The sequence below is a fragment of the Rhinatrema bivittatum genome, chromosome 15 (genome assembly GCF_901001135.1).
Source record: "Rhinatrema bivittatum chromosome 15, aRhiBiv1.1, whole genome shotgun sequence".
Lineage (NCBI taxonomy): Eukaryota > Metazoa > Chordata > Amphibia > Gymnophiona > Rhinatrematidae > Rhinatrema > Rhinatrema bivittatum.
In genome coordinates, this window is record NC_042629.1 from 48,507,709 (window position 1) to 48,522,937 (window position 15,229).

General features: G+C 44.1%; 1 protein-coding gene across 5 annotated transcripts in view; it reads left to right on the forward strand.

Moving 5' to 3' along the window:
• Window positions 1-12,243, forward strand: part of GDAP2 (ganglioside induced differentiation associated protein 2) — a 59,867-nt gene extending 47,624 nt beyond the window's left edge. For 2 of the 5 annotated variants that reach the window (XM_029577986.1, XM_029577985.1), the window contains exons 13-14: window positions 3,168-3,311; window positions 8,537-12,243. In XM_029577986.1, coding sequence (XP_029433846.1) covers window positions 3,168-3,311; window positions 8,537-8,584 — 192 coding nt within the window. In that variant the 3' untranslated portion in view covers window positions 8,585-12,243. Of the gene's footprint in view, window positions 1-3,167; window positions 3,312-3,979; window positions 4,162-8,536 lie in introns of those variants that run through there. The other 3 variants (XM_029577987.1, XM_029577988.1, XM_029577989.1) reach the window with 3 other exon arrangements.
• The last annotated feature ends 2,986 nt before the right edge of the window (window positions 12,244-15,229 follow it).

Consider the following 15,229-nt stretch of genomic DNA (forward strand, 5'->3'; position numbering starts at 1 on the left):
TCACCTCATTGAAACCTCTCTTTCCATTAAGACACCCACCTGCCATGACAACACTAACATAACCATTCACTACAGAAAAAATTGCACAAGAGACGACCTTACATCGGCTCTCGCCAACAAACTTGACCACCTAGAGCTCACCAATGCAGACACAGCGCTTACCTCATGGTTTGACATCACCAATAGTATAGCCAACACCACCTGTCCCCTACAATCCAAAAGTGTCTGCCCACAAAACAACAAGAGTAAGAAACCATGGTATTCCCAAGAGTTAAAAAATCTCAAACAACTCCTTCGGAAATCTTAAAAGATCTGGCGCAAGGATCCCTCACAAACGCACCTGGCACAATTTAAATCCTCCCTAAATCTCTATAGTGACAAACTTAACAAGACAAAGCGAGACTTCTATGCCAACAAAATTCATCAATTCCAATACAACCCTAAAGTATTATACGATTACGTGAATTCTCTCACTAAAACAGCTACCCCTCACATCCCTGATGTAGTAGCCAAATCCAAATGTGAAGAACTTGCCACATTCTTCAAACCAAAGTCGACAATTTGCTATCCAAGTTCTCCTCCTCTGCCAGTCCTACCAACCACTTCGAACCTAACATCAATCAAACAAAAACCAGCAATTACACCAATGCCCTCTCCTCCCTAGACTGCACTTCAACATTAGAAATAGAAACCTTTATCAAGAAAGCCAAACCTTCCACCCACCCATCTGATACCATACCCACTAAACATCTTCTTACAATACCCAACATCATTGCCAAACCTTTAACAAAAATCATCAACCTATCCATTAGCTCTGGACAGGTGCCACTCTCCCTGAAGCAGGCAATAGTCAAACCTATTCTAAAGAAGCCCAAACTTGACCCTTCTGATCCAGCTAATTATCGCCCCATATCCAATCTTCCATTCATCTCTAAACTACTTGAAAAAACTGTCAACAAGCAACTCACAGAATACCTAGAAGAAAATCATATCCTGGCCTCCGCACAATACGGTTTTCGAAAATCTCATAGCACTGAAACTCTTTTACTTTCCCTGACAGACCACATTATCAAAGGATTTGAGAAAGGGCAATCATACATTCTTGCCTTCCTTGACATCTCCTCCGCATTCGACACCGTTAGCCATCCCATTCTCCTACAGCGGCTAACTGAAATCGGTATTACAGGTGTTGCCCACAATTGGTTCAACTCCTACCTTAGTAATAGAGATTACAAAATCCAGCTAGGAAATCACGTATCCAAGGCCATCCCCCTCAACCGAGGTGTCCCTCAGGGATCCTCCCTATCCTCAACCCTATTCAATATTTACATTCTGCCCCTCTGTCACTTCCTCTCCAGTCTAAACCTCCCTCATTACATATATGCTGATGATGTTCAGCTGCTTATACCCATCACTGACTCCCTAGCAAAAACCATGGACTTCTGGAATGAAACCCTCCAGTCCATTAACAATCTCCTTTCCTCCATCCACCTTGCTCTTAATACCAATAAAACTGAAATTATGCTCATCTCACCCCAAAGCCAACCGATCCTCCCCCCTTTTCCTCAGTTCCAATTTACTCAACAAGTCCGTGATCTGGGTATCATTCTTGATGGTCACGTCACACTAAAGAAATTCATAAATAACATTCTAAAAGACGGCTTCTTTAAACTCCACACACTAAAAAAACTCAAACCCTTATTACATCCCCCCGATTTCCGTACAGTTCTCCAAACCACAATCTTCGCCAAAACCGACTACTGCAATTCCCTACTCCTCGGCCTACCTAATAATGCCATCCATCCCATTCAAATCTTACAAAACACCACAGCCCGGATCTTGACCAATTTACGTAGACATGACCATATTACACCTGTTCTAAAAGACCTACATTGGCTTCCAATTGCCTCCCGCATACAATATAAGGCTCTCTCTCTCATCCACAAAGCCCTATACAATCCCGAAATGAACTGGTTCAATGAATCCTTCCGTTTACACCAGTCTAATAAGCCCACCAGACTAGCACATCTAGCAACCATGCCTATCCCCTCTCCTAAACTCTATAAACTCACTTCCACAAGAGCCCGTGCACTATCGATAGCCGGGCCGACCCTCTGGAACAAAATGCCTGTTGAACTACGGCAAGAAGAATGCCTCAAATCTTTCAAGCGGAAGCTCAAGACCTGGCTCTTTGCAAAAGCATACACTTAATTTTTCACTATACCTCACCACTGTTCCCACTCTCCACACTCCTCCCCTGTTTCCCTTTCTTCCGCCCCACTCTCCCCTCCCTTTTCTCCCCCACCTTCTTTTCCTTCTCTCTGCCCCCCTCTTTCCTTGCTCTCCTCCCTTCTCTTCCCCATCTTATCTCCTAGCCTGATTAAAATTAACCTCATAGTTTTCTTTCTTTTGTACATATGTATATAATTGCAATTCTTGTATATAATTTTATTGCAAAACTTCCCATATTATTGTTCCCCCCTCTCGTTAATGCCTTGTTATCATGTTTTTTACTGTTCAATGTAAAGCGCCATGCCGTGCGTTTGTTTTTGCGTTACAATGTGAACCGATATGATATCCTGGATGAATGTCGGTATATAAAAATTTTAAATAAATAAATAAATAAATTAGTATCCCTTGAGAGATGTACAGCCTCCTCTGTTAAATCTCTACAGTCTCTGACTTATAACTGAGAAGTGGAAAGTAGACATCAAAAACCCTTATTCATGTTACTATATAGGTTCCCACATAACAGAGTTTGCTGCAAGAAAAAAGCAATAAACTTTTCTCACAGCCAAGAACAAACAGAATGAGTCACTAGATAAATACCCCACATTCCCAGTACTGTAGCATTGTATAGATTTATTGTAGGTTCCACGAAGCTCCTGGAATAAGCTAGACCCAGCTGATTTTTGACACCTGGTCTATGGATCTTCATCTGGAATGCTAAGAGTTAGATTTTTGCGGGGGTCTTCATCCAGCAGCAGCCTTCCTCCGGAGTTTAATATCTGGGGAGGTTTAGGCTCTCTGCATTGAGGGCCTGAACAAAACCAGCAGTGGGAGGCTGGCTGTTATATGCCACGCTCTAATGATAGTTCATTCTGCTCTGGGTTTCGCTCCTAACTTTCATTGGTTTTCTCTTTCTTTTTCCCTGTCCTGTGCCTTAGATATCAACCTGGTTTTTCACAACTTTTACGGTCTCAGGGCTAAAAGACAAAGTTCACCAGGTGGAGAGACTCCAGCAGCTGTTTACAGCCATCGCCCCTGAACAGATTGACTTCCCCCCCTTTGTCCTGGAGTACGATGCCAGGGTAAGTGTGAAAGGAAGCTTGCTGCTAGCCAAGGAAGACACTAAGGGGCTTGGCCATTTCACTGATGTCCCATTACAGCTGCTTACTGTCTTTCTCTTATTTTGTTAAGATCCCTTTTACCTCCTTAGACAAGCACCTTTTCAGTTTAAAGTACTTTTTTGATATGTTGTCATGTGGTTTTTTTTTAAAGTTTTCTATTTCATATGCTGATTTTTCAAATGGTGAATAAGTGAGCAGTAAGTGACAAACTTAATTGTGCTTTCTAATTGGTTAGCAGTTCATTTGCATAGATCCAGTCGCATTAGCCTGAGGCTAGCAGCATGGGATAGCAAGCTGCAGCTTTGTAATACAGATCTGTCTCCTGACTGCTGGGTCACATTGCTGCTGCCAGTCCCTGCTCGGGAACAGCAAGAGAAACATCTTTTTATGATGGAATCTGGAAGTGCATTTCAGTGGAACTGCCGAAAAAGTGATTTAAGTAGGCTAGGGGAGAGGGATAGGAAAAAAGAAATCTGTTACCCTTTCCTCTCAAAGTTTCACGTGATAATTAAAACTAACCCGTGAAAATGAGGGTACCTTTTTTTTCTTTTTTTTTTAAGAAGTAAAAAAAAAAATGTTCTAGTACAAGTCTTTCAGGGCTGTGTTTGTGTTGTATCATTTCATTTCAGAAGGTAATAATTCACGTTGTGAATTTATGATCCAGCAGGATGCCAAGGTTTAATGAAGACTGGATTTCTCCCTGTGAGGGATGACTGTAAACCAAACGGACCTTTTTATTCAAAAGACTCAGTTAAAATCTGTAATATTGTTGTAGATTAAAAAGGCGTATGTTAGTTTGTTGTCCAGAGTGTTTCTTGAAAACCCACTGCATTCAGGGTCGGCTTTTTTAGCCAAAAGTCCTTTAGCTCAGTGGTTCTCAACCTTTTTACGGCCAGGACACACCTAACAGATGGTTCTCATATGCATGACACACTGAACAACATGTGACTGTCATGAGGCTAAATGTAAACATACACTTTGCGTCCCCAGAAACCCCCTCGACCCCCAGCAATGAGTGCAGAGCAGATCTAGGGCATTACCCTGTACAACTCACCATACAAAAAAATATTCTGGTTCTGATGACATCTCAGTAAAAGCAAAAAAAAACTCCCTTCACTGACAGGAACAATAGCCCTCCTTATGAAAAGACAGTAATTTACCACTAATGCATGTCCTATTGAGAAAACACAACAATTAAGATTGATACAAATGCCTACATGCTAGTAAAATACTCACCTCGGTCTCACACACAAAACCAACCTTCACCCAGTACAGAAAGACCATAAATTATAAATATGGAGACAAACTGGAATGGAAACCCAAAAAGTCACTCTGCATGCAGTGCAAAACTAGAGAAATGAAAAGAAAAATATAGCACCTAACATAATAATGCACACAAACTTAACCCGCACAAAGTTATACCTGTATTATGGAACACACTCAAACAGTAACAACCTTATCTATGAAAAGGCAATACCACAAATAATTAACCAGGCCCCAAACACTAATACACCTCCTATTAGGAAAACAGAGCAAGCCAAGCTGCTTTAGAGCCCCACACAGAAATAATTGTAAAACTATACGAATAAATGTTACAAAACAGCTGATGATCAGAATAACTTCCAACAATTAAAAACATAAAAATTATTTAAAATTGTCCAAATATCAATAAAATATTTCAAAACAGCAGACACATCACATAATACCCACTGTTTAAAATGGCAGTCAATCAAGAAAAATAAACTTAAAAAGCTGCCTTTACTTGCCCTCTCCAGCAACTCCCCTACTCCTTTCCCTTGCAGGCCAAAAGCACACACCAGAAGTAGCAAGGGCTGCTGAAGCTCTGTCCCCACAGTCCTCTTCCATAGGACACACACCAGTCACCTCCCTGACCAGTCTCTCTCTCTCTTTCTCTTTCTCTCTCTTTCTCTCTCTTTCTCTTTCGCACAGGCAAAAACATAGAAATGACAGCAGAAAAGGACTAAACTATCCATCTAGTCTGTCCCACAAACTTATGGTAGCATCAACTGTGCCATACAGGTCTCCCCCATAATGGTAGCATCAGGGGGTGGCATCTGCCGTTCCATTCAAATTACCCCCCATACTTAGGTTTCCCAAACCATCAAAGTCAGGACCCTTGTTGGTTGCTGTCTAAGTTCAGTTCCCCATTTTCTCTTGCCGTTGAAACAGAGAGCAATGTTGGGGTTGCATCACAAGTATAAAGCTTATTGGTTAAGAGTAGTAACAGCTGCATTAGCAAATTACCCCCATGCTTATTTGTTTTCCCAGACCATAAAATTCAATGTCCATGTTGCTTGCTGTCTGAATCTACTTCCCCTTTTCTTCTTTGCTCTTTGCTTTAACAGCAGGGGAAAATAATGGAGTTGCATCAGCAGTATGAAGGCTTATTGGTTAAGGGTAGTAACTGCCACACCAGCAAGTTACCTCCATGTGCTCTTTTCGTGTAGCCTTTAGGGATCCACAGTATTTATCCTATGCCCCTTTGAAATCTTTCACCATCTTTGTCTTCACCACCTCCTCCGGAAGGGCATTCCAGGCATCCACCACCCTCTCCATGAAGACATATTTCTTGATGTTGGTTCTGAGTCGTCCTCCCTGGAGTTTCATTTCATGACCCCTAGTTCTACTGATTTCTTTCCAATGGAGAAGGTTTGTCGATTGTGCATCATTAAAACCTTTCAGGTATGTGAAGGTCTGTATCATATCACCCCTGTGACTCCTCTCCTCCAGGGTGTACATATTTAGGTCCTTCAAGCTCTCCTCATAAGTCATTTGATGGAGAAACCCCACCATTTTTGTCGCCCTTCTCTGGACCGCCTCCATCCTGCCTCTGTCCCTTGAGATACAATCTCCAGAACTGAACACAATACTCGAGGCCTCACCAAGACCTGTACAAGGGAATTATCTCCTCCTTTTTCTTACTGGTTATTCCTCTCTCTATGGAGCCCAGCATTCTTCTGGCTTTAGCTATCGCCTTGTCACATTGCTTCGCTGTCTTTGGATCACTAGACACTATCACCCCAAGATCCCTCTCTTGCTCTGTGCACAACAGCCCTTCACCCCCCATCACATACAGCTCTTTTGGATGACCACACCCATATGCATGATTCTGCACTTCTTGGTATTGAATCTCAGCATTATTAATTCTATCAAAGAACATGACAGTCAGCTTAGAACAACCCACACTATAATCCCTCTTCATTGTTCAGTTCCTGGTCATTTTTTCCTCATTTGTGCTTATTTAAAAGTTTTTATATTGCGCTTATATTGGGAAAACTTTGTTAAGCAACTGGTATCTTCAACATAAATATGAATAAGACAGCACCAAAGCAAACATAAATCAGTACATTTTATTTATTTATTTTAGTTTAAAACATTTTTTTAAACACTTCACTGATCATAATCTCTCAAATGTGCAACAATACAATAAAAATGAGTTGATTAGAATTCAAGCAGATTTCTTTTCAAATTCTACAAATAATTCCATGACCACAGAGTTAGGTACCAAAAACTGATGACCTAAACCAGGTGTTTTAAAGGACAGTGGGAGTTTGATCAAAATAAGAACTTTTAACTGTTAGAACTGCTTGGATGTAGATTGTGGGCTTTTATGGTATTTCAAATCCCATAATCTCAGCGAAGTAAGAAATGGCAATCTAATGGCAGAAAATATGTATATTTACACAGTATTAATGCCGAGATCTCCCTCCAGGCATTGCGGCGGCATCATGGAATCCAAAAGTAAATGGATGCGAGCCTCCATATCTTTTCCAAATCCAAGATTTGCATTTGTTTCTGCTTCTAAAGCTTTATTTGATGTTTTCATCTTTTACCTCTTGCATCTGTAGAAATTTAAAATAAAAATCACATTCCGTTGGGAATGGGTCCTGATTGGGTAATAAAGGTCCATGTAGGCTGTTAAATAAGGACCTAGAACAATGTGGGTTTGTATGCCGGGGACCAGCTAACTGCTTTAGATTATGTGGACCTCAGAAAAGAAACATATGATGGGGGGTAAACCCTGTCTGGTGAATCTGGAGCCAGATGGCAAAACTATTCGCTTTTAAAAAAAAAAAAAAAGTGTTCCTCCTCCTTCCCAACCAGCCACCACACGACCGCCCCCCCATCCTGCCCCCCCCCCCTTCTCCTGGCATTTTGTAAAGTTGGGTCTGTTCCCCAGGCCCAGTCAGAGACAGCAGAGCCTGTTTCCCCGTATGGAAGCAGAGCACAGGCTGACGGTCTCTGGCTGCTTTTCATTAAGATGCTGTTTCCCCTACCCCCTCACCCCCCCCAACACTCTGAACATCCCCCCAACCTGTTCTCCACCAGTCTCTCTCACCCCCCCCCCCCCCCCCATCTTTGTGTTTCCCCTCAGTGCCTGGCAGCAGCTCCCCTCCTCTGGATCCAGTGAACGGGGGCGGGGCCCACAGATGTGTCTTCTTCCCTTCTTGCTTGGGGGGGAGGGGCCAATAATACCGCCACTTCTGCTCCTCACTTCAAGTCTCCTTGTTTGTTTGTTTTCTGATGATGCCTACACAGGCTGCTGATGCCACCTCTATTTAAAAAAAAAAAAAATGAAGACAATAAAAAGCGGGAGCTGTTACCAGCTCACAGGCTGTGAACTGAACATTGCAGCTAGTTCTAAGAACAGGAAGTTTACTTTAACGCAGATCCTCCTTCTGTATTCATGTCTATACTACTCTTGCTTTTCTTTTGCATGCAACAATACTGTATGCTCCGTTCTTAGAACTGTTTGACATAAAAGGTGTGCATGCTTTTATCATGGCTACCTATATTTATTTTTCACCTTTTCTTTGCCTTCAGCTATTTGCTGTATTTTAAAGAAGCATGTGATTTCTATGAATGAGAAACCAAGAACTCTAGCTTGGGAGCTCTAGACTGGTAAACAAGTGGCTGGTAGTGTCCTTGGATCTGTAATTGTGGGTGCAACTAAAGAGGAATGGCCTTTTAAAAGCTTAAAAACAATCTCTCATCAGATGAGAGGTCAGAAAGCAGAGCACCCGTTTGCAGTTCTATTGACCAAGTTCTTAAAGAAGTGCTGGGCTTTCACCGTAAAAGGTTGGAATTAGTAGCGATGACGGTCTCCATGTCACTCACGTGCGCCATGGTGAGAGAGACTTTCATGATTTTCTTTTTCTTCTCAGGAGTATGGGCCTTACTACTCTTCGTCCCCCTCTTCTCCTGCTCTGTGACTCCACCATGGTCAACACTTCCCCTGTGTCTCTCTGGATAATGCCACCGCCAGCCTGATCTATACTGGCCCTGAGAATGAGATGAGAGGTTGCTCTTCCCACCTCTTCCAGTACTTCTGTTTTGCATTGATAGGTGACAAGGTTCAAGAAATCTGAGAACTTTAGATGCCACTGTGAACCATCAAAGAGAGAACATTGGTTTGGGTGTCAGTCAATACTTTTTCTTTTTTCTTTTTTTTTTTTTTAATGAAGAAAAAAATATCATTTTATTCCTGATAATCTACAGGAAAGGATTAATGATTTCTATACCTCTGAAAACTTTTTGATACTTGATTCTTAATTTGGGGGAGGGGCAAGGTTTGTGCTCTCTTTCAAAGTTTGGGTTCTTACCATTTCAACTTTGGTTTGGCCATAAAGAACTGCAAAAGACCTGGAGCAAAGGGGTTTAGTTAATGTTAGTCGTTACGGAGAGGGAGAATGCTCTCATCTTGCCGCTGTCGTGCTATCAGCAGCTTAATGCCTGCTGGTCTCATCTCTTCTAGAGCCTTCCAGCTGATTCAGAGCCAACAGTCCCAAGTTCTCAGAACACTTCCATTGAATTGTCTGAAAGAAAATTGCCTGCCACAGGGCCAGGTGGCAGCAGTTCCAGCTTGAATAAGTACATTCTATAGTTTTGTTTGCTGTTGCTGAAGCCACCATGAGCAGCTCTAGAGCCTGACCTAGAATACCAGCTCGGGCTGACAATCTATTGCAATGTTGTGCTTACATGGTCAGGAGCAGTTTCTGCATGGCTGTTGCTCACTGTTCCTCCATAGCATGCCTAGCCCCAGCTTATCTGCTGCATACAGAATAGAAAGGCATTTCCAGGTTTTCTGAACTTTTCTGATTACTTGTTCACTGTAGAGTATTATGTCCTTCAGCTTTGAGTAACCTTCAGAAGCATCTAGTATCTGACATTTTACAGAACTTAGAGCTAAGGTATCTTTTTATTCATCCTCCCCCCAACAGTATTTGTAAAGTTGATGGCTCTGAATACTCTACCTAGATGTCTTCTCTGATGCTCTATAGGGTTGAAGACAGAATGGATATGTGCAATTGCCACCTTGGTGGGATTTCTGGGACCCTAGATTCAACAAATGATGACATCCATTTCCTTATCGACCCCAGACCAGTCTAGACGAATGGGTTTTTCTCCCCTACCAGCAAATGGAGACGGAGAAGAAAAGCTTTATGGTACTGTTGGTACTTAAGTTACTCTGCCACCTGCAATTGCTCAGTACTCTCTGGTCTCCAGCAGCTGCTTGAAGTGCCTTTCCTGCAGTCAACTGGTTTGGTGGATGAATCGCTCCCAGGTTCCTTGGGGGTGCTGCTGTTCTCCTGCTTGAGTGAGAACAAGCCTGGCGTCGGCGATCCTTTGCTGCTTTAGTCAGTTCCTGAGTGGGATCCGCACCCCCCACTCAGGAAAATGATGAGCGCAGCAAAGGATCACCATTTCTCACAGACTTGCTCTTCTGTGTTCCAGATCAGGGAAGTGGTTTTTTTTTTTTCTTTTACCTGTGGGCATCTGAAGTTTGTTTTAAAAAAAAAAAAGTGGGAAAATAAGTAAATCTCAAACTTAGCAATCAACAGTTCAGCTCTGGTGGAGCTGTTTCAGGCGGGTTGGCAGGGTTCCTGTGGTGCGAGGGACTTTCAGGCGGTCAGAGAGAGAAGTGGCTGCTTGGTGAGCAGTGCTCTGCCACATGGTGCCAAAGAGATGTCCCGCATATGGAGATTAGCAAGGGACGATGCAAGCCTCTGGGCTCTACGGGGGGGGGGGGGGGAAAGCCTGTCCTTTAAGATGAGGTCGGCTGACCCCGTTTTAGAATTTTTCACGGGTGATCAAAGGGTGGGAACGGTGGCCATTTTTAAGCCCTCCTTAGCAGGCGAGAGAAAGCAGGGCAGCCTGATCTGACCCGCCGTGCCTAACCCTGTTGGAAGGGGGTGTTGGTCCGCTGCCTGGGAAAGGGCCTGCACCCTCAGCGGTTTCTGACATACAGCGCAAAGGAGCCTTTCACTCCAGAATTGGTAGTTTTATTGCATAAGAGATTTTTATTTGAAAAAAAGCTCCAGTCTGCTTCTTCCACATCTCCTCTGCAATTTCCTCTCACTGTGAGTAGATTTGATGGCATCCAGATATGGATTTTCATCTGGGAGAGGATTTTAGGAAAGGTTCTTCTAGGGCAGTTCCTATTAGGGTAGAGCTAAATCCAGAGGAGATGGGGAAGGAAAATACCCCCTGGCTGATGCAGATATTCCTAAAGTGTCCATCTCTTTTTGAGAGGAGTTGCCAGCTCTAGTGGAACTGGGTAGAGGTGAAGAGAAAGTAGAACCAGATACGGAGGGGAGGATCCAATTTTAGAAAGGCTGAGAGGCCCACGAGATCTTTTCCCTTTCACAGGATGGCTATAGCCTTGGTCTCTGTGGAATGGGATACTGCAGAGGCAGGACTAACCTGGTGGTGATGTAGCTATATGCCCTGCCTGAGAAGGTGGGTAGAGCCTTTAAAAATGTGAGGAGTGGTCATCCTAGTGTCATAAAGTAGACTACTGTTCTTATTGAAGGGAGTGCGGCTCTCAAGGATACCCAGAACAGAATGATTGAGACTCTTCTCCAGAGGGCATTTGGGGTCACACACAGCCTTGCACTTCCTGTAGCCATGTGTCATAGTGTCATGGCACAGGCATGTTTGCATTGGGTCTAGCAATTCCTGGTGCCCAGCTCTGATGTTGGTCTCTTGGAGCTGGACGTGGAGTGGCTTGAGGCCGGAGTCGCCTTTATTATAGATTCCTAACACAATTTTATCTGGGCATCAGCTCCTAGTATGGCATCCTTAGTCATAGCCCTAGTTCGCTGGAGCATGTATCCAGCTAAGGAATGATATTGAGACTTAGCCAGGTACGTTGTCTGTCTAGGTTAGACCCTGCTCAATAGCAGGCCTAATCGGTTACGACTTATCTGACGAAGTAGTGACTTCTACAGGGATCTTCAACATCATAGCCATGCGCTGAATATCCACGTAACTTAGCCAGATAGGCTTTGAATATCCACCCCACCCCAATAGTCTGTCTAAAAAAGAAAAAAGGCATTGCCGTGGCTCACTGCCAGTGCTGTGCCCTGTGAAAGATCCCGCTTTGGGTCTTCCACTCCCATGGTCAGCTGGCTCTGGGGATGCGGGGCAGTTGCTCTTCCTAGCCCCTGGAAGAGAGTCATGGTCCTTGTTTAAGAACGACATCTGGTCAGTGATGCAGAGTTCAGAAGGAGCTGGGCTGCAATGGACCAAACTAGGTAGACTGGGGAATATAAAATGGTGGAGAAAATGCCTCCATAGTTAAAAATGAAGGCTCATAGTGCCAGAAACCAGCACTTTGCCAACGAAGCTGGAAGTACACAAGGATAGGGGGAAACTGCTGGATCATTAAAAACAAAAACAAAAAAAACCCACTTAAAATGGCAAATTTTCTTTTTGTATAATGAATATATAAACTTTTTTATTGTGCCATGTGTCTTCTGTTTTCACACAAGCCACTATCTGTGCCATTAGTGAATGCTTTAAAGTAAAGTTTTTGGTTGAATAGCGTGTTGCCTATGTGTCTTATTAAAGAAAACGGTTCTTGTGTATGGCTAATGATTTTGTGTGTTTATTGAATGTGCTATATATATATACCTTTTCTAGAGAAGCATTTCCCAACCTTTTCAAGCCCAAGTGAGTTACAGCCAGTGCTCGCATCTTGCACAGCCTGGAGCTGGGGACATGGTGTATGCTGCACAAAGCGAGCATGGCCTGAATTTGAGCAACAGGCAGGGGTGACTTTTTTTCCATGGCACAGTGGATTGGGTCTGCTCTTATATCTGCCCAAACAATGTAATTGGTTTAAACTATTTTTGCAAGGTTTATATTAATATAACAGATATGCTTACATATAGCCATGCCTGTCTTTATATTTTGTAAAGTTTCATGCCTTGGCCTGTTTGGCTGGGGTAGACAGGATAAGAGGAACTAAAATGGAGTAAAAACTCACGTAGCTGAGTTATTATTTTGGGGACATCCAAAAAATAACACAGTAGTGTTTTACTTGCTGTATGAGATAATAGTTATATGATTTGCTTTTACTGACACTGGTGCCACTTCTGTTAATATTTCAGGCAGCAAGCAAAACTCTACTTTGAAACCAATAAGAATGTGCGTGTCCCAACAGCTAAAAGTGTATTGGTGTCTGTAAAGGCTATAGAACGGATGTGCAGGTTCTGCTGTAAAGAAGTTTTACCATAAACTGAATGTGGGCAGGTGCCAGGTGGTTCACCTCGCAGGGCTGCATCTCAGTGCCCTTGAAGTGTTCAGGCTTCAAGTTAGGAGGAAGGGAGAGCTGTGGCCTGTGAAGGGCGGGGGCCAACTAATAGACCAGAATCCTGTCTTTGTTTGAAGCCTTACTGAGAGTCTAATCTTTTATTCTTTGTCTCTAACATCCCGGTTCGCCATTTCACTAACCGCTGATAAAACGAGGGGGGCTCCAAGCTGTAATAGTAAGTGTCTCAGTGAACTGAAAGCACAAAGCTGCATTCTAATTACTGTGACTTATTCTAAATAAATCATAACTATTTTCTCTCACATATGGGACTACATTAACTCTTCCTCTGCTCCATCGAAATGACTTCCACAAAAGCTATCTCCTACTACCTGACACACACCATGATACATGGTTTGAATTCCAATACATGGAGTAGGGTATTTGCTTAGTGCCTTTTTGACTGTGATTCTTCCTCAGGCAGTGATGGAGCTTATTAAGCCTTCAAAATTTCATACTTGCTTTAAACAAAATTGGCCTACAGGTCCATGCCTTATTTTAAAAACTGCCTTGGCCAAATGCATGAACTGGAATCACTCCACCCTTTCATGAAGAAGAATCTGAATACTGTAGTCCATGTGCCAATTAAAACAACTTGCTAGAAGCCTATAACTATCACCAGCCAGGTTATTACTACCCTCCATGTAGGACACATGATACAACAGCAGCAGACCATGGGCCTGCTCAGGAGCAGCCTCCCACCCTCTATTTTCTCCTTGGGCAGATGCAGGACTACAGACAAGTTAGGAATCGTGTGAAGGGCTGGCTCTTCCACCAAACTTTCAAAGGCTTAGATTAGGTAGCAAAATAACTCAATACCTCTCGGAAGAATCAAAACATTAATGCTCTTAATCAGTTCCTGTTTACAATATAGGTTAGCAATTCTTAATCTGTAGCACGATCAGAGTTAATCCTGCATGCCCAGTTTAGCATGAGTAGTAGTTCAAAAGGGCGGTATTATTCAGACCCAGCACCAAGTGGCAGATGTAGGGAGTATCTTTCAAAAGGCAGCTGCTCTAGCACCAAACCCCATGGGACTGGGCTGCTAATGGAATGCTACACTGAGCTTTGTAAGTAGCGCATTTCCTGTGATAGGTTAGGGCTGTTCTACCACTTTCTTATGAAGGGGCTCTTACCAGCTCTGTTCTCCTTAGGGAGAACAGAAGAATTGCCATGTTGGTCAGAAGAGCCCCACACCCATCCTGTCCTCACACATGGTTTTCATAGACAACACCCCCATTGCTTTCTCACCTCCTCAATATTCTTCAGCCAACTCCTCCTCACCTGCCCCCTCAAACCCACCACCCCTGGTGCCAGCCTCATCACTCTGCTGTGGCAGCCTGCAAGGATACTGGAATTTGTTGCCCGAGGATGTGGTTAGTGCAGTTAGTGTAGCTGGGTTCAAAAAAGGTTTGGATAGGTTCTTGGAGGAGAAGTCCATTAACTACTATTAATCAATTTTACTTAGGGGCGGATTTTCAGAGCCCTGCTCGCGTAAATCCGCCCAAAACCGGGCGGATTTACGCGAGCAGGGCCCTGCGCGCCGGTGAGCCTATTTTACATAGGCTCACCGGCGCGCGCAAAACCCCGGGACTCGCGTAAGTCCCGGGGTTTTCGGAGTGGGCGTGTCGGGAGGCGTGTCGGGGGCGGGGCCGGAGCGCGTGGCGTTGGGGGGGCGTGTCGGCAGCGTTTTGGGGGCGGGTACGGGGGCGTGGCCGTGCCCTCTGTTCCCGCCCCAGGTCGCGGCCCGGCGCGCAGGAGGCCCGCTGGCGCGTGGGGAAATCCCCCGACAAAGGTAGGATGGGGGTTTAGACAGGGCCGGGCGGGTGGGTTAGGTAGGGAAAGGGAGGGGAGGGCAAAGGAAAGTTCCCTTCTAGGCCGCTCCGATTTCGGAGCGGCCTAGGAGGGAACGGGGGTAGGCTGCGCGGCTCGGCGCGCGCAGGCTATACGAAATCGATAGCCTTGCGCGCGCCGATCCAGGATTTTAGCCGATACGCGCGACTACGCGCGTATCTACTAAAATCCAGCGTACTTTTGTTTGCGCCTGGAGCGCAAACAAAAGTAGGCTGTTCGCGCTCGTCTGAAAATCTACCCCTAAGGGAATAGCCACTGCTATTAATTGCATCAGTGGCATGGGATCTTCTTAGTGTTTTGGTAATTGCCAGGTTCTTGTGGCCTGGTTTAGCCTCTGTTGGAAACAGGATGCTGGGCTTGATGGACCCTTGTCTGACCCAGCATGGCAATTTCTTATGTTCTTACTTTA